Source organism: Anomaloglossus baeobatrachus, chromosome 1 (genome assembly GCF_048569485.1).
Source record: "Anomaloglossus baeobatrachus isolate aAnoBae1 chromosome 1, aAnoBae1.hap1, whole genome shotgun sequence".
In the NCBI taxonomy this organism is placed as follows: Eukaryota; Metazoa; Chordata; class Amphibia; order Anura; family Aromobatidae; genus Anomaloglossus; species Anomaloglossus baeobatrachus.
In genome coordinates this window covers 712842995-712862788 of record NC_134353.1, presented here as the reverse complement: position 1 = coordinate 712862788, position 19794 = coordinate 712842995, and the positions used below count along the sequence as shown (strand labels likewise).

The following is a 19794-nucleotide window of genomic DNA, read 5'->3' as shown; positions in this document are numbered from 1 at the left end:
TGTGTGTGTCAGCGTCAGCCAGTGTGTGTGTGTGTGTCAGCGTCAGCCAGTGTGTGTGTGTGTGTGTGTGTGTCAGCGTCAGCCAGTGTGTGTGTGTGTGTGTCAGCGTCAGCCAGTGTGTGTGTGTGTGTGTGTGTGTGTGTCAGCGTCAGCCAGTGTGTGTGTGTGTGTGTGTCAGCGTCAGCCAGTGTGTGTGTGTGTGTGTGTGTGTCAGCGTCAGCCAGTGTGTGTGTGTGTGTGTCAGCGTCAGCCAGTGTGTGTGTGTGTGTCAGCGTCAGCCAGTGTGTGTGTGTGTGTGTGTGTGTGTGTGTGTGTGTGTGTGTGTCAGCGTCAGCCAGTGTGTGTGTGTGTGTGTGTGTGTGTCAGCGTCAGCCAGTGTGTGTGTGTGTGTGTGTGTGTGTGTGTCAGCCAGTGTGTGTGTGTCAGCCAGTGTGTGTGTGTGTCAGCGTCAGCCAGTGTGTGTGTGTGTGTGTGTGTGTGTCAGCGTCAGCCAGTGTGTGTGTGTCAGCGTCAGCCAGTGTGTGTGTGTGTGTCAGCGTCAGCCAGTGTGTGTGTGTGTGTCAGCGTCAGCCAGTGTGTGTGTGTGTGTGTGTGTATGTGTGTGTGTGTCAGCGTCAGCCAGTGTGTGTGTGTGTGTGTCAGCGTCAGCCAGTGTGTGTGTGTGTGTGTGTGTGTGTGTGCGTCAGCCAGTGTGTGTTGTGTGTGTGTCAGCGTCAGCCAGTGTGTGTGTGTGTGTGTGTGTGTGTCAGCGTCAGCCAGTGTGTGTGTGTGTGTGTCAGCCAGTGTGTGTGTGTGTGCGTCAGCCAGTGTGTGTGTGTGTGTGTCAGCGTCAGCCAGTGTGTGTGTGTGTGTGTGTCAGCGTCAGCCAGTGTGTGTGTGTGTGTGTCAGTGTGTGTGTGTGTGTGTCAGCGTCAGCCAGTGTGTGTGTGTGTGTGTGTGTGTGTGTGTGTGTGTCAGCGTCAGCCAGTGTGTGTGTGTGTGTGTGTGTGTGTGTCAGCGTCAGCCAGTGTGTGTGTGTGTGTCGTGTGTGTGTGTCAGCGTCAGCCAGTGTGTGTGTGTGTGTGTGTGTGTGTCAGCGTCAGCCAGTGTGTGTGTGTGTGTGTGTGTGTCAGGTCAGTGTGTGTGTGTGTCAGCGTCAGCCAGTGTGTGTGTGTGTGTGTGTGTGTGTGTGTGTGTCAGCGTCAGCCAGTGTGTGTGTGTGTGTGTGTGTGTGTCAGCGTCAGCCAGTGTGTGTGTGTGTGTGTCAGCGTCAGCCAGTGTGTGTGTGTGTGTCAGCGTCAGCAGTGTGTGTGTGTGTGTCAGCGTCAGCCAGTGTGTGTGTGTGTGTGTGTGTGTGTCAGCGTCAGCCAGTGTGTGTGTGTGTGTGTGTGTGTCAGCGTCAGCCAGTGTGTGTGTGTGTGTGTGTGTGTGTGTGTGTGTGTCAGCGTCAGCCAGTGTGTGTGTGTGTGTGTGTGTCAGCGTCAGCCAGTGTGTGTGTGTGTGTGTGTGTGTCAGCGTCAGCCAGTGTGTGTGTGTGTGTGTGTCAGCGTCAGCCAGTGTGTGTGTGTGTGTCAGCGTCAGCCAGTGTGTGTGTGTGTGTCGTCAGCAGTGTGTGTGTGTGTGTGTGTGTGTCAGCGTCAGCCAGTGTGTGTGTGTGTGTGTGTGTGTGTCAGCGTCAGCCAGTGTGTGTGTGTGTGTGTGTGGTGTGTCAGCCAGTGTGTGTGTGTCGCAGTGTGTGTGTGTCAGCGTCAGCCAGTGTGTGTGTGTGTGTGTGTGTGTGTCAGCGTCAGCCAGTGTGTGTGTGTCAGCGTCAGCCAGTGTGTGTGTGTGTGTCAGCGTCAGCCAGTGTGTGTGTGTGTGTCAGCGTCAGCCAGTGTGTGTGTGTGTGTGTGTGTATGTGTGTGTGTGTCAGCGTCAGCCAGTGTGTGTGTGTGTGTCAGCGTCAGCCAGTGTGTGTGTGTGTGTGTGTGTGTGTGTGTGTGCGTCAGCCAGTGTGTGTGTGTGTGTCAGCGTCAGCCAGTGTGTGTGTGTGTGTGTGTGTGTGTGTGTCAGCGTCAGCCAGTGTGTGTGTGTGTGTCAGCCAGTGTGTGTGTGTGTGCGTCAGCCAGTGTGTGTGTGTGTGTGTCAGCGTCAGCCAGTGTGTGTGTGTTTGTGTGTCAGCGTCAGCCAGTGTGTGTGTGTGTGTGTGTGTGTGTGTGTGTGTGTGTCAGCGTCAGCCAGTGTGTGTGTGTGTGTGTGTGTGTGTGTGTGTGTGTCAGCGTCAGCCAGTGTGTGTGTGTGTGTGTGTGTGTGTCAGCGTCAGCCAGTGTGTGTGTGTGTGTGTGTGTGTGTGTGTCAGCGTCAGCCAGTGTGTGTGTGTGTGTGTGTGTGTGTCAGCGTCAGCCAGTGTGTGTGTGTGTGTGTGTGTGTGTGTGTGTGTGTGTGTGTCAGCGTCAGCCAGTGTGTGTGTGTGTGTGTGTGTGTGTGTGTGTGTGTGTGTGTCAGCGTCAGCCAGTGTGTGTGTGTGTGTGTGTGTGTGTCAGCGTCAGCCAGTGTGTGTGTGTGTGTCAGCATCAGCCAGTGTGTGTGTGTGTGTGTGTGTGTCAGCGTCAGCCAGTGTGTGTGTGTGTGTCAGCGTCAGCCAGTGTGTGTGTGTGTGTCAGCGTCAGCCAGTGTGTGTGTGTGTGTGTGTCAGCGTCAGCCAGTGTGTGTGTGTGTGTGTGTGTGTCAGCGTCAGCCAGTGTGTGTGTGTGTGTGTGTGTGTCAGCGTCAGCCAGTGTGTGTGTGTGTGTCAGCGTCAGCCAGTGTGTGTGTGTGTGTGTGTGTGTGTGTGTGTCAGCGTCAGCCAGTGTGTGTGTGTGTGTGTGTGTGTGTCAGCGTCAGCCAGTGTGTGTGTGTGTGTGTCAGCGTCAGCCAGTGTGTGTGTGTGTGTGTGTCAGCGTCAGCGTCAGCCAGTGTGTGTGTGTGTGTGTGTGTGTGTGTCAGCGTCAGCCAGTGTGTGTGTGTGTGTGTGTGTGTGTGTGTCAGCGTCAGCCAGTGTGTGTGTGTGTGTTTGTGTGTCAGCGTCAGCCAGTGTGTGTGTATGTGTGTGTGTGTGTCAGCGTCAGCCAGTGTGTGTGTGTGTGTGTCAGCGTCAGCCAGTGTGTGTGTGTGTGTGTCAGCGTCAGCCAGTGTGTGTGTGTGTGTGTGTGTGTGCGTCAGCCAGTGTGTGTGTGTCAGCGTCAGCCAGTGTGTGTGTGTGTGTCAGCGTCAGCCAGTGTGTGTGTGTGTGTGTGTGTGTCAGCGTCAGCCAGTGTGTGTGTGTGTGTGTGTGTGTGTGTGTGTCAGCATCAGCCAGTGTGTGTGTGTGTGTGTGTGTGTCAGCGTCAGCCAGTGTGTGTGTGTGTGTGTGTGTCAGCGTCAGCCAGTGTGTGTGTGTGTGTGTGTGTGTGTGTGTGTGTCAGCGTCAGCCAGTGTGTGTGTGTGTGTGTGTGTGTGTGTCAGCGTCAGCCAGTGTGTGTGTGTGTGTGTGTGTCAGCCAGTGTGTGTGTGTGTGTGTGTGTGTCAGCGTCAGCCAGTGTGTGTGTGTGTGTGTGTGTGTTTGTCAGCATCAGCCAGTGTGTATGTGTGTGTGTGTCCGTGCCATCCAGTGTGTGTGTATGTGTCAGCGTCAGCCAGTGTGTGTGTGTGTGTGTGTGAGCGTCAGCCAGTGTGTGTGTCAGCGTCAGCCAGTGTGTGTGTGTGTGTGTGTGTCAGTGTCAGCCAGTGTGTGTGTGTGTGTGTCAGCTAGTGTGTGTGTGTGTGTGTGTGTGTGTGTGTGTGTGTGTGTGTGTCTCTGTGGCAGCCAGTGTGCGTGTCAGCGGCAGTCAGTCAGCCAGAAGCAGGGGAGGATGGCGTGCAGCACCCACCAGTGATCAAAGGGAGGACCTGGGAGCCACGCAAACGTCCGGGTCTGGTAAGTATCAGTCCCCTGGGAAGTAGGGGGTCTGCTTTTTTGCAGGGGTTAACTTACACCCAACCATGTTTCTCCAAAAATAAAACCTCCTCCAAAAATAAACCCTAGTGCTTTTTTGGGGGGAAAAAAAAAAAAAAATATAAGAGTGTTTTATTTTAGTAAAAACACGGTAGTAGTGATGGTCAAACTCGCAAGTATCCAAAATTGGCGGGAAAAGCCGGATTAAAAAAAAAACAAAACAAAAAAAAAAAAACACAACCCCCCCCCCCCAAAACACCCAATTCGGGCCAGGAATTAATCACGCATATCTGCCTGGATGCCAATCCCCATATAAGTCTATGGAGACCTGAATCATTCGCTTTAAAATGGTGGTAGAAAGGGCTAGGGGGATTAGAGTAGGCGCGTTATACATACAGAGTTTCCCACACGGCTGTAGTGTGCCGCCCCAGCAGCGGATCGAACGGCTCGGATCCGAGGGTAGTGTCCGTTCATGGCTCGAGGGTCTCCGGGGCAACACTCTAAAGTAAAAGGGGGGGATATTTACAGGGGAGTTATAGTTAGTGACGCCAACCGTGGTGTGCGGTAACGGAGTACCGCCGCTGCCGTTGGGAGTACCCGGGGTCATGGAGTGGAGCAGTAAGGTGTTGTTGCCCTCCACAGGTAGGGGTAGGCCCGGGACTCTGGATGATGCTACTATGTGCCGTGAAGGGGAAATCACTCAGCCAAAAAGCAGACACTGACAAACAGGTAAATCAAGTCTCTGGGTGCCGCTGCTTCTCAAAGGGGAGCTCGTCCGGGTCCCATCCCCTGCAGTGCTGCCTGGTGATCCGTGACCTGCCTCCTGGCACAAAGTTTAAATTCACCGTAGTGGCCTAGTAAGTCTGGAACTTGCTGGGCCCCGCTCCCCACTGTGGCTAAGTGTGGGAGCCTGCTCTCAGGGATCAGGCTTGAGAATTTAGTATGGAAGGCCCTATCCCCCTCGTTGCGCTAGTGCCCCGATTCTGAAGCTTGTGGGAACAGTCCATAAAGGCTCCGTTCTTTGCAGGTTAATTGCCGGGTTGCCTGAAGCTTCTCCCCAACCTAGGGTCCGTGTACCCCGCCGTGCCTTCGATCCTGGACTGGTGATAGAACCAGGCTGCTGACCATCCTCTTTAAGGCCCCCTTCACACATCAGTGATTCTGGTACGTATGTGCTTTTTTTTTTATACGTACCAGAATCACTGACATACGCAGACCCATTATAATCAATGGGTCTGCTCACACATCAGTGATTTTTCACTGAACGTGTCTCTGTACAGCGTACACCCGTGGTCGTGTTTCTGCAGGGAGACAAGTCAGTTTTTTTCTGGCATCACTGATGACCCACGGACCACACTATGGTGTGATCTGTGAAATGCGTACCAGAAAATCACGGACATATTAAATATTAAATATTTTCAACTTACCTTGCCTGCGATTCGCTCTGCAGCCTCTGCTCTTGGCAGCTCCTGCCTGGCTCATGAATATTCATGAGAGCAGGAATAGCCAACCAGGAAGTAGCTGCTGAGAATGGTGGGCGGACGCTGCAGAGGCGGAGTTCAGCACCATGGACAGCAGTAGTGAAGGCAGGTGAGTAATGTCAATATGCAATCACGGATTATGGATCACACATGGACAACCCACGTGTCCCGTAAATCACGGGACACGTGTTTTACACGTCAGTGAAGAACGTCAGTGAAGAACGTCAGTGAAGAACGTCAGTGAAGAACGTCAGTGAAGAACGTCAGTGTTTTTCACTGACGTGTGAAACGGGCCTAACAGGTTCAGGCACCTAGCCTCAATCCCCTGCGACCGGGGGTCCGATTCCTCTAGGTCCAGACCACCGTCTGCAACCTAGTCAGCTTCTCCTGGGAGCCACTACTTCCAGCCTTCGCTGAGCTCTTCTCAGCTTGAGGGCTACCTCCCTTCACCTCATCCACTTTATTACTCCACTTCACTCCTGACCTCCCCTTCCTGACCCCTAGGTGGGCGACCCTATTCCGCTCAAGCCGCCCACTGGTGTGCCTGGTGGGTGTGGTGCAGGGTGTATCTAGAATTTGATTTGCTGTTGGAGGCAGCACTGTAAGATGGGGAGCCAGAACCATGAGGGATTTGAATACTGCACTAGAGAGAGCGTGCAGTACCCTGTGACGACCTGGGGGCTAAGCCACACGCCGAGAAAATCGGTGCGAGTGGAGTGCGATTAAACATCGCATTCCCCTCGGACCAATTCTAGCCTGTGTGTCAGCACACATGGGCGATTATTTTCTCAGCCCTAATCGGACTGAGAAAACAATCGCAGCATGCTGCGATTGTAAGCTGAGTCTCTTTCTCTCGCACCCATTCAAGTGAATGGGGCGAGAGAAAAATCGCACTGCACTCGCGGTACACCGGTGTACTGCTAGTGCAGTGCGAGAATGGCAATAGCCGGCTACGCAGTAGAGAGGGAGAGAAATCCCTCCCTCCCCTCCTGAGTGCCGGCCCGCCCCCCGCAGCTGAGGTCTGCTCGCACGAACGGACCTCAGTTGCAAGGACACAGGCATGACACTCGGCTCTGCTGTTCTGCCAGCACGAGCCGAGTCTCATGCAAGTGGATCGCAGTAGTGCCCGTGTGGCCCCAGCCTGATAGTCCAGGGGCATCACAGTAGCACTACTTCATTATCCCTCATACATGTTCACTGCTTCCCCCGCCCACTGGCAGTCTCAGCGTCTGACATTGCTTTTCTGCACGGTCTGACTGCAACCAAAAGTAAAAAATAAGCAACACGTGCATCACACTTCAGGACGGTCATTCACATTGATGGTATCGGGGATCTGTCAGGTGCTGCGAGACAACTGTGCAGAAATTAAAAATGCGACAAAACCGCAAGGCGTGCACAGGCAGTGTGTGCAGGGGAAGCAGGGTGGATCACCGCTTTCAAGACAGAGGGTGTTATTTTTTGCAATAGTGTCAAGGGATATACGGATTACGCTGCTGCGCCAGTGGTGAAGGAAATATCCAACAGAGGTGGTGGTGTGGAAGAAAAGGACATTTACTAATCTACACGCTTCAGAGTTGAACAAACTCCATCAGGAAAAAACTGCACAGGACACAGAGACAGATGCTGGGGATTAATAAAAACGGCTTTTTCACCACCATCATCTCCTTTGGATATCTTCTTGACCAGCAGTGCTGCAGATTTATCCATATATCCTTTTCCAGTATTACATTTACGGCTGGTTTTATTCCAGCATATGGATTAGCAGCAGCCGGTGTCTATCCCTACATAGGAGTGGTGCCACACACAACCCAGCCAAGCGAGCAATATACTACCTATAATGTATGTTGCCCGGATGATGGATGCGCTTTTTGTCACTTTATAGCTATTCCAGAGGGAGTCATTTTTGACACCCATGCTTCCTTGGAACAAGCTTCAAAAGGCTAGCCGGTGGACATCTGCATAGTTAGCCTAACCATTCTCCCCACTGCTTGAAGTAAGGTGACTTACAGCAATAAACTATTCAATATGTCAAGTTCTTCACCTTTATTAACCACTGGTTCAATCAATAACCACACAAGTTACTGGGCATTTTTTTAAGAAATGTGTGTTCAGAAATACAAGGTACATTTACATTGCCCAATTATAGTGACTGAACTTTCTTAGGAACACACATTTCTTTTTAATTAGACATTGTAAACAAGCTGCCGATCAACCGATGAATGAGCAAAAACACTTATTAAAAATCAGTTGTCAGCAGCTTATTATATTGTGTAAACAGGACATGTGCTGCTGAGAACAATGACATCCTATGCGCTCAGACCGATGTGTGAAAGGTGTTCACATTATTTATTTTACTGATATAGCGCTATAAATTCCACAGCACTTTACAGACATGATCATCACTGTCTCCATTGGGGCTCACAATCTAAGTGACCTATCACTAGGTCTTTGGAGTGTGGGAGCAAACTAGAGATCCCGGAGGAAACCCACACAAACACGGGGAGAACATACAAACTCCTTGCAGATGTTGTCCATGGTGTGGTTTGAATGCAGGACCCCAGTGATGCAAAGTAGCAGTGCTAATATGGGGTGGAGTGAGGGTTAGAAAAGTGTGAGTGCATATACATGGCAGCACAGTGGCTCAGTGGTTAGCATTGCAGTCTTACAGTGCAGGGGTCCTGTGTTCCCATTTCACTAAGAACAACATGTGCAAGGAGTTTGTATGTTCTCCCTGTGTTTGCACGAGTTTCCTCAAGGTTCTCCGGTTTCCTCCCACATCCCTAATGGGGACAGTGATTATCACGTCTGTAAAATGTTGTGGAATTAATTAGGCTATATAAGCGAGTAAAATAAATAAATATGTGGCGCCCCTGACCTGGTCAGGCACCACTGAGTACTGCACCCATGCTGGGGACAGTACAACACAGGTAATCCAGAAGGCTGACAGGGGTGTGGAACACAGGCGCATAGTGATCAGGTCTCACACATGTACCCATGAGAGGACCCCTGGGGATCCCAGGAGGGGGCAAAGCCTATACCTCCACTGGAATAGTGGCAGGGGGTTAAAAAGCCTCCATCTCCTCTCAAGGGGTGTGGTGGAGAGTCTGGTTGCTAGGTGGCGTAGGCAAGAACAGGAGAGGAGGAGCAGTGAGTCAGTTAGAGAAGGAGAACTCCAGAGGGCTCAGTGAGGAGCAGACCTGTGGGGCTGATGCTGTCTAACAGCGCCCGCGCAGTGGCTACAGACGGGGGAGAACGGTCAACTAGAAGTGCTGCCTGAAAGCCAGCTTCAGCTAGAGAGTGCACGGAGTGGGAAGTAAGGAGACTTCTAGAGAGCACCAGGCCCAACCGGGCGGCAGATCCCGAAGCGAGGATAGATTCACCTTTCCCTGCTAAACCTGCCGGTGTGGGGCTCTTAAAGCCCACACCACAACACTACAAAAGCCGCAGCCACGTAACCGCAAGATTGGGCCCATAGGTCACAGGAGGCAAGAGGCTGGAGTGGCCTGGTCCGGGGAACAAGCACACGGCAAAACAAGAAGGGGAGAGAGGCTTGGAGCATCTTCCCTGGGTGACCCCCATAGGGACTCAAAGTCGGGGTCACCCCAAACCACCAAGGGCTAAGGAAGGCGAGTTTGTAGTCACCCTCATACAGTCAGCCGGAAGGATACCTGGTTCCCACCTGGTTCATCCCAGCTACGCCCGGGTTACTCACCCTGCCACCTGAAGTGAGTAAAAACCCTGAAAGACACTCTGCCTGTGTGTGGTCATTCTGCGACTTGTGGTACTACAGCTTTACAAAGGGCCCTGGGGCTTGCCTCACTCTCAGGAGGCTACTACACCCGACTGCACCCACCATCAGCCCCAGGTGCCTCCTAATCTGCAGTGGCGGTCCCCTCTGACCGCAAATCTGAGAGTGGCGTCACGATCAAAACTGAAGATTCCCTACCTGTGACCAGCACCAGCTACGTGGAGTCCCTGAAGGTATGCACTGATACAACACCTGCGGGGCTTCACATCTGGCGTCACGAACAGGATAAGGACTAGACCTGTTCAGACAGGTGACCATGTGCCTGGGCGGTCCGCTTGAAAAATTGGAAGCGCCGCCATATTGCCACCATGAAAAGCGCGCTGAAAAACAACAGCAGCCCGCGCTGGAAGAAGTTACCGCCCACGAAGAGGTGTGGCTACCCAGAGATCCCCTGCAGAGTTCTGACCTTGCCAGCTATGAGAGTGGAAGCGTCGAGAGACGGCGGGAAGGAAAGGAAGCCACAAGCCTGCTGCTGGGAGAGGAGCTGCTGAAAGAGGCAGAGCAGAAACTGGACAGCTTGTTACAGGAGGCAGCGAAGAGTCCACTGCTGGGAGACCGTGCAGAAGACGGCGCAGAAGAAATGGCGTCTGACCGCAGGAACCCAGAACCAGGCTCCGCTGCCTGGTGGTACCGAGAGCTGGCCCAGTTTTGCAACCGGCTGGAGACCCGGGTCGTGGAGCAGATTCGGGAGGAACGGATGGAACTGCAGGAGCTGACCGCGGCGGTTCGGGCCTATGAAGGGAGAGCTGCATGCCGGGTGTCAGGCGGGATGGCGACGACGCAGACCCCAGTGCTACCAACAACGGGTGAGTCGAATGATGCCCCGGCCCGCGCAAGTGCCCCGACCCCTGCTGCCACGTCCGCGGTCCCTGAAGAGGCGTCCGGTGCGGCGACGCTGAAGCAGGCCGCAGCCACGCCAGGTGCGGCCCTCCAAGCCCCAGCGGCTGCAGCGATGCCCTGCTCGGCCCACCAAGGCCCAGTCCCTGCAGCGATGCCCTGCCCGGCCCGCCAGGACCAGGCCGCCGCCATCCTGGGCGCGGCCCGCCAAGACCAGGCCGCCGCCATACAGGGCGCGGCCCGCCAAGCCCAGACTGCTGCAGCGACGTCCAGCCCAGCCTGCACAGAGCCCCCTGCAACAGCGACACTGATCCAGGCCGCCGCCATGCCAGGCGCGGCCCGCCAAGACCAGGCCGCCGCCATGCCAGGCGCGGCCCGCCAAGACCAGGCCGCCGCCATGCCAGGCGCGGCCCGCCAAGACCAGGCCTCCGCCATGCCAGGCGCGGCCCGCCAAGACCAGGCCGCCGCCATCCCGGGCGCGGCCCACCAAGACCAGGCCGCCGCCATACAGGGCGCGGCCCGCCAAGACCAGGCCGCCGCCATGCCAGGCGCGGCCCGCCAAGAAAAGACTACCTCAGCATTTACCCCGGCCTGTAAGGCCAGAGCAGACACCGCTCCCCGGTCCACAGAGGTTCCTGATAGGCAGCCCACGGTGGGTGAAGACCCTGCATATTGGCAGATGAAGGCTGACCTGGAGGCCAAATTTCCACAATGGTTGGTGAGCCAGTACATACCCCCTCCGCATACCCCAAAGAGTCTCCTGCTAACTCCTGCAGCAGCTACACCAAGGAGTCCCTCACCTGGGCCGGCCGAAGAGCAGCCATCCCCGGCACTGCCACAGCTGGAGTGCCAGGAAGAACTAAGGGGGAGAGGAGGCCAGGAAGCAGAAGGGTTGACTCCGACTCCAGTGCCACCCGCAGCAGATGTGTATTCAGAGCCGGAAATGCTGCCATACTCCCGCTGGGACGAGGAGGACCTGACCCCCTCTGCAGAAGAAGAGCTGCCTAAGAGCTTCACCTGGGAGCCCACAGGCATGGATCCAGCCCGCAAGACACGGCGCAGAAGAACACAGTTTGCTCCAGCACCACAGTCTCCTGAACAGAGAGCAGTCACCGCCAGAGACCTAAAGGAGAAGCGTTTGTTGAGAGAGTCCAAAGCCCAGGCTAGAGGACCCCTGTGTTATGGCGTAGTGGAAGATTTCAACTTGAAAAGTGGTTATGGATTCGTTGTAGCACCAGGAATAAAAGAAGGGATATTTGTAAACCGCAGAGATGTGAACGCTCATCTGCCAAGAGGACACCCTTGCAGAAATCTAAAGATGGGAGATTCCGTTCAGTTCACGCTGCATCAAGGCGAAAGAGGATTGTATGCTCTGGACGTAACGCTATGTCCCAACAAACCTTACAGCCATCCCCTGCAACAAGAAAGACAAGAAAGACAAGACAGACAAGAAAGACAAGAAAGACAAGAAAGACAAGATAGAGATAAAGAACCAGATGTAGAAACAGATGAAGACCAAGAACGGAAAGATAAAGATCCTACAGATGAAGACAGAGACAAAGAGCAAGAAAGTCACAGGTGCCAGTGCCCAACGTGCCCTCGCCCTAGTGAAAAAGAGGAGTAAAGTAAAGTACAGAAAAGAAGTACAGAAGTTAAAGTTTTGAAAGTTTTGTTTGCAACGTTAAAGAAATGCGCCCACAAAAACTATTGTGAGAAATAAACTTTAAGGCTATGAACTTGCTATAGCCACAAACTCTCGCAGTGTAAATAGTTACACCAGTGGCACCACCACCAGGGCCAGCCTGTTTAGGGGCTTGGCTCGTCTGCAACCAGGGGGGCCCGTCCGTAGAAAAGGGCCTTGGCTCACCTGCGACCAGAAAGCACGCCTGTTTATGGGGCCTTGGCTCACCACCACAAAGAGGGTACCTGGTCAGCACCAACTGTGGAGGCCGCCTCTGAATCCTGCCAGAAGAGGCTGAAGGCGCGGATCCACCAGGCCAGGTATACCCTGAAACCACCAACCCATGTAAGCCGCCTCTACATCCTGCCAGAAGTGGCTGAAGTCGCGGCCAACGGGAGAGGAAGATTGGAGGAAAGGTCTGGGGAAGTAGATGGCCCAGACCTGGTTACCAACAGGACCGGTGACCTGCCTCCTGAGAGGGTTTTGGGTGGGTTAACGGACTTGTGGGTGGAGGGTGGTGATGTCTGATACCTGGTGGTTTTAAAATGTTTTACATGTTTTAATGTTTTATGCATTTTAAAATGTTGTCTTGCAGCCCGAGGACGTGCTGGTGATAACTAAGGGGGAATGTGGCGCCCCTGACCTGGTCAGGCACCACTGAGTACTGCACCCATGCTGGGGACAGTACAACACAGGTAATCCAGAAGGCTGACAGGGGTGTGGAACACAGGCGCATAGTGATCAGGTCTCACACATGTACCCATGAGAGGACCCCTGGGGATCCCAGGAGGGGGCAAAGCCTATACCTCCACTGGAATAGTGGCAGGGGGTTAAAAAGCCTCCATCTCCTCTCAAGGGGTGTGGTGGAGAGTCTGGTTGCTAGGTGGCGTAGGCAAGAACAGGAGAGGAGGAGCAGTGAGTCAGTTAGAGAAGGAGAACTCCAGAGGGCTCAGTGAGGAGCAGACCTGTGGGGCTGATGCTGTCTAACAGCGCCCGCGCAGTGGCTACAGACGGGGGAGAACGGTCAACTAGAAGTGCTGCCTGAAAGCCAGCTTCAGCTAGAGAGTGCACGGAGTGGGAAGTAAGGAGACTTCTAGAGAGCACCAGGCCCAACCGGGCGGCAGATCCCGAAGCGAGGATAGATTCACCTTTCCCTGCTAAACCTGCCGGTGTGGGGCTCTTAAAGCCCACACCACAACACTACAAAAGCCGCAGCCACGTAACCGCAAGATTGGGCCCATAGGTCACAGGAGGCAAGAGGCTGGAGTGGCCTGGTCCGGGGAACAAGCACACGGCAAAACAAGAAGGGGAGAGAGGCTTGGAGCATCTTCCCTGGGTGACCCCCATAGGGACTCAAAGTCGGGGTCACCCCAAACCACCAAGGGCTAAGGAAGGCGAGTTTGTAGTCACCCTCATACAGTCAGCCGGAAGGATACCTGGTTCCCACCTGGTTCATCCCAGCTACGCCCGGGTTACTCACCCTGCCACCTGAAGTGAGTAAAAACCCTGAAAGACACTCTGCCTGTGTGTGGTCATTCTGCGACTTGTGGTACTACAGCTTTACAAAGGGCCCTGGGGCTTGCCTCACTCTCAGGAGGCTACTACACCCGACTGCACCCACCATCAGCCCCAGGTGCCTCCTAATCTGCAGTGGCGGTCCCCTCTGACCGCAAATCTGAGAGTGGCGTCACGATCAAAACTGAAGATTCCCTACCTGTGACCAGCACCAGCTACGTGGAGTCCCTGAAGGTATGCACTGATACAACACCTGCGGGGCTTCACAAATACACCCCTGCAAATACTATGTTTACAGTAGGATTAGACCTTGTGCTGTACATTTCACTTCACATAGCTTTAAATAAGTGATTTCCAGAATATCCAATATGATATAATATAAAAAGAGCTAGTCAAACTTATAGAATGCATTATATTAGGTCATAATAGAAATTCATGTGTGGAATACTTTTGGTCTGGCTTGCTGCTGGCAGGGTACAGCCTGGAAAGAATAAAAGGCGCCATTATTTCAGGCCAACTCACACTGACCAAATAGGGTTAGAATTCCTGGCTAACAAACAAATGACCCTTTCAAACCTAGCACACAGTAAACAGGGGATATGGTCCAGGACATCCTAGAGGCAGACAGAGATGAGCCAGCAAAGACTGTCATTGGCAGCGTACACGGTGTCCAACCTGTGCCTGTGATGGCCCACATAAACCCTGCGGCCTGTGATATAAAGAACATACATTGGAGATCAAAATTTGAGAACAACACACAATTTCCTAAATGCTAAGGTCATTGTGTAGCCCTATGTGATTATATCCTAACATGAGTAAACTCGCAGTATTTTAAGCTTATTTCAGAAACTGAATTTTTTCAAAAGCACATAAAAATGATGAAAACACTGATCAAAATTAGAGAACACTTTCAGATACCTGCAAGTTATTGGTGTTAATCTGGCACCTGGTTTATTTTATTTATTTTTTAATTATGTGACAAACCCTATGTAACTGGCAGCCTAACTTTCCTGTTTGAACTGACTGCAAAACTGGTGTGCCGGTCCCAAGTGGCTGAAACCCTTCAGCAGCAGGTTGTCCCTGAGAAGGCCAAAGGGGTGACCCTATCAGCCATAGCAAGAGAAGTTGGTTGTTCCAAGTCTGTAATTTCAAAAATATTGCATCTTTACAACATCACACACACTTTCAAGTCCCCCAAGAAGGATGGTCACCCTTGAAAGACAAATGCAAGAGAGGACAGGATAATGCAGAGAATCTCCATGGGTAATCATTTCAACATTGCAGCTGGAATTGCTCTCCAGTTCAGCACTGAACAGGTTAAGGATCTGTCTCGTCATACAGTGTCACAACATTTAAGAGCATTTGGACTGAAAGCCCACTCTGCAGTGACCAAACCTCTCATTAGAAGAAAGAATCAAAAGTCTACACTCAACTTTGGTGAGGAGCATGTTGTGTGGATGGAGAAGTGGTCCACAGTTCATTTTAGTGATGAAAGCAAGTTTAATTGATTTGGGTCTAATGGGAAACATTATATTCATTGACAAACTGGGGAAATACTGAACCCAAAGTATGTTAAGAAGTCAGTGAACGGTGGTGGAGGAAGTGTCATAGTTTGCGGAATCTTTTCTGCAGCAGGAGTTGGTCCTCTAATACAGCTACATGGCCAAGTGAATGTGTGTATCAGAACTTTCTTCAACAACACGTGGTTCCTTACCATTCATCACTCAGCCAGCAATTTTCATGCAGGACAATGCCCCCTGTCACACAACAAAACCGGTAAAGCAGTTCCTTGAAACAGAAAACAATGAAATGACCAGCCCACAGTCCTAATCTAAACCAAATAAAAAATCTCTGAAAAATCCTTGATGACAACATTATGGCCAAGAAACCCACAACAGTCAAAGAACTGTGGAAGAGACAGGAAGAAGAGTGGACCAAAATCACACCAGAGCAGTGTGAGAAACTAATGATCCTGTAACCACAGATGTGCTGAAGTCATTCAAAGCAAAGGCCTGTACACTTCCTACTGATTGGTGACTGTTGTTACCTTCTGAAAATATAGTTATAATCTTTTTCTGTGGTACAGTTACTGTTCTCTAATTATGATCATCATGTTTTGGGCAAAATAAAGGTTTTAGGTTGATGAACTTTGGATCTTTTCTAAATCATTGTTCTAGTGGCATGGTGTACCCCTTACAAAAAAAAAAACAAAAAACACTTAAAATGTTGATCACTGTAGATTACATTATTTCTGAAAAGCAAGTGATCATACATTGTTCTCGAATTTTGATCTTTAGTGTAGTCAAGTGCAATAGACACTAAAGGGGATATAGCCTACTGAAAATTCTTCTATCAGTTTCATAAACCATGAGGTGCTACATAATGTCATTTTTTTAAATTTCGCTACTTATTAAAATTGCAATAAGGCAAACCTTACACATAAGAAAAAAAGAAATGCATGAGTGCAAAGGGTCATAAATACACTGAGTACTATAACACAGCGATCCAAAAGCTTTAAAATATGGACTAAAACTATTATTGGTAATGGTCTTGATTTTTCAATTGCATTTTAGTGATCTTATCCATTTATTGTGCAAATGATCTGAAGGGTGACATTAGATCTCATCCTTTTCCACGCTCGTGGAGTGTCTTCTGTTGACCTATAACATGTTTAGCCAACTTAGACAAGGTTCATTGTACAGTGATTGGAGCACGTAGCTGGAATAAATAGGGGCACGTTAATAGGACTGAGTATCGACACAAAAGGGTACAATTTCATCCAGCTTTCTGATTTAACAGACAGGCAGCAGCTCAATTCCTTCAATTACCCAATTACATGAATGGCCAATTTGGAAATGGACACTGTTACTTGGGCCAATCCAACAGATAGAGCATAAATGAGCCAACTTGAGCGCCCTGTGCCACTGAACAATGCTTCGTCGAGTGTTGGATGTACATTTTCTGTGGCTAATGGTGAGATTGCCTCTGTATATATACACAGTTTCTTTTATTTGCACAGTATCTAAGTGAAACAAATACCCTTACTGAAATCTGAAGTATACAGTAAAGACCCATACAGATGTACGGGTGACATGAGAGTTGTAATCTAATAAAAAGGGCTTTCCACAACTGGACAAACCACACCTTATCTTATTAATGGATCCAAGGTTCTGTGTAATTAAAAAAAAAAAAAAAGAATTCTAGAATATTAATATACAGTACAGTATATCACAAAAGTGAGTACAATCCTCACAGTTTTGTAACTTTTTTATATCTTTTTATGGGACATCACTACAGATATGACACTGATTCAATGTAAAGTAGTCAGTGTACAGCTTGTATAAGGGGTGCTTCACACACAGCGAGCTCGCTGCCGAGATCGCTGCTGAGTCACGCTTTTTGTGACGCAGCAGTGACCTCATTAGCGATCTCGCTGTGTGTGACACTGAGCAGCGATCTGGCCCCTGCTGCGAGATCGCTGCTCGTTACACACAGCCCTGGTTCGTTTTCTTCAAAGCCGCTCTCCCGCTGTGACACACAGATCGCTGTGTGTGACAGCGAGAGAGCGACAAATGAAGCGAGCAGGGAGCAGGAGCCGGCGTCTGACAGCTGAGGTAAGCTGTATCCAAGATAAACATCGGGTAACCAAGGTGGTTACCCGATATTTACCTTAGTTACGAGCCTCTGCAGCTCTCACGCTGCCTGTGCTGCCGGCTCCGGCTCTCTGTACATGTAGCTGCTGTACACATCAGGTTAATTAACCCGATGTGTCCAGCAGCTAGGAGAGCAAGGAGCCAGCGCTAAGCAGTGTGTGCGGCTCCCTGCTCTCTGCACATGTAGCTGCATTACACATCGGGTTAATTAACCCGATGTGTAATGCAGCTAGGAGAGCAAGGAGCCAGCGCTCAGTGTGCGCGGCTCCCTGCTCTCTGCACACAGCGCTGGTAACTAATGTAAACATCGGGTAACCATACCCGATGTTTACCTTAGTTACCAGTCTCCGCAGCTTCCAGACGGCGGCTCCGTGCAAGCGCAGCGTCGCTTGCACGTCGCTGCTGGCTGGAGGCTGTTCACTGGTCGCTGGTGAGATCTGCCTGTTTGACAGCTCACCAGCGACCATGTAGCGATGCAGCAGCGATCCTGACCCGGTCAGATCGCTGGTCGGATCGCTGCTGCATCGCTAAGTGTGAAGGTACCCTTACAGTGTAAATTAGTGTGCCCTCTAAATAACTCACACAGCCATTAACCCCTTCAGCCTCGGGTGATTTTCTTTTGTCATTTTTTCCTTCCCTTCTTCCAAGAGCCATAACTCATTTTTCCGTCAATATAGACAAATGAGGGCTTCTTTTTTGCTGGATGACTTGTACTTTTGAACAACACTATTCAGCACAATCCCCGCTGAAACACTTTAGATCAGAATTTGACAGCACGACCAAATGGGTTAACAGGTTAAGGCTATGTGCGCACAGTGCGTTTTTCGCTGCGTTTTTGCGCGTTTTTCGGGTGCGTTTTTGGCCTCAAAACTGCAGGACTTTGCTTCCCCAGCAAAGTCTATGATTTTTCATTTTTGCTGTCCGCACACATCTGTTTTTTACCTGCGTTTTTGAGTTAAAAAAAAAAATGGACATGTCAGTTCTTTCCTGCGTTTTTCTGCGTTTTCCGCCCATGCAATGCATTGGAAAAACGCAGCCAAAAACGCACCAAAAGATACCTGAGGAAGGCGGTTGTTCCCGCCGAAACGCGTTGTATCCGTTTTTTATTTCCGTATGTTTGAGTAATAAATTCCATTTGAGGACAAGAGTTTTTAAAATCATTACTATGGGGAGCGCGGCCACTACAGAATTGGTTTACTTCATTTTTAAATGTACATGTATATATATATATATATATATATATATATATATATATATATATATATATATATATATATATATATATATATATATATATATATATAAAAAAATAATTCTCAGCACGGGAACATTTTTTTTTAAAAAAACATCCAATTGTGAAGATTTTTATTATTACAATTTCTATTGATTAAAATGAATTTTCTTCGTGAGACAACCCCTTAAAATTAAAGCAAACTAACATTTATGTTTTCATACATGTTGTTAAATAATAAATATTAGTTGTTATGTGGTAGTCAGTTAATTGAAGGTTAGTGCCAAGGCAAAACATGACTTCTACTAGTATTAATATCTACTTATGGGGTTTCATATAAAAAAAAATTATATACAATTTCAAGTTGTAAAAACAGTATTGAAAGACTCTTACCTATAAGTCAAGCAAAGTACCAGCAGAAGAACCAAAGCAATTGTGATGGTAACAGCAATCACAGCCAACAGCACTACACCTTCCCTGCCCCGACTTTCCTGAACACCCATAGTGCTCATCAAAGACTGGTTATGGTAAGAGAAGAGGATTGCAAAGCCACGGCCACGGTTAGTGGTTGTAATAAGCTCCAAAATCACCTCGATCATCTCATCAGGAGACCCAAAGGCAAGACTTTTATTTATGGGAGAAACGGATCCACAAAACCGAGCAGAGTAAGTGATCAGGTCAGTTATATAGAGGACATCAAAGGGACACATATCCAGTACTGGAGGTGGTGTAGTGAAGGGGTCAGTTCCATTGTTTATCGATGGTGCACCTTCACTCACCTGTTCAAAAGGAACGGTTTCCATTCTATTTGTGACTGCTTCTAGTAGATGCATAGGTTTGGTGATTTCTTCAGTCCGACTTTCATATTCCCTTGTGTCTGTAGAAACTGTGCTTGACATTTCACTGATCAGGTTTGGATCTTGTAATTCTGTCAATGGTTTATATCCTTGATCACTCGTGGACCAGGTTTCTGTGGACAACTGGTTGCTGGACTCGCTTTTATAACCCATCTTTCCTGCGGTTTGTCCTATTTCCAATTCATTTGACAAGACATTTTCTGTAGCAATATCCTTTCTATCTCTCTTGCACTCAGAGCGAGAGCTGAGCTGGGGTAATTCAGAGACAGAATAGCTACCGGTAGTTGCAGATTCATTAAGAGAACTATCAAATACATCAAAATCCAAAATTTCAAGTACAACAGTGGAACCTGGAGGAACAAAGATCTGCCACAGACAATGAGAGCCAGACTTGTAGTGGTTGGGAAATCCTGGAGATAAAATTAGATCTCTGTCTGCCGGGTTTAGTACAGCTCCACAATGAACATACACCTATAAGAAACAATGTAAAAGTCTTCAGAAGTCACATATGCTTTGTTCAACTGATATTTGAGTCTATTAAGCAGGCAAATAATAAACAGATTGACTGAGAAGTACAAAACTACTATTTTAACTGGTGTTCCATCTGACAATCAGATAATACTGGTTTCATACTGGAAGAAAATTTGGGAACGAGTGTTCCTAGCAAGGCTCGTTCCCAACGATTAGGCCACTTAAATAGGTTGCCAAACATCTGACACATTAGAACCAGGCTCATGCATGGTGCGATGATTGTTAAGCAAGCACACCATCCTGCGTTACATACACAGTTATATAGGTAAAAAAAAAACAACACGACATTG

General features: G+C 49.8%; 1 protein-coding gene across 1 annotated transcript in view; it reads right to left on the bottom strand.

The window, feature by feature from the left end:
- Positions 1 to 19794, bottom strand: part of LOC142249865 (uncharacterized) — a 114200-nt gene that overhangs the window by 39313 nt on the left and 55093 nt on the right. The window contains exon 2 of the mRNA XM_075321810.1: positions 18510 to 19444. Coding sequence (XP_075177925.1) covers positions 18510 to 19444 — 935 coding nt within the window. The remainder of the gene's footprint in view (positions 1 to 18509; positions 19445 to 19794) is intronic.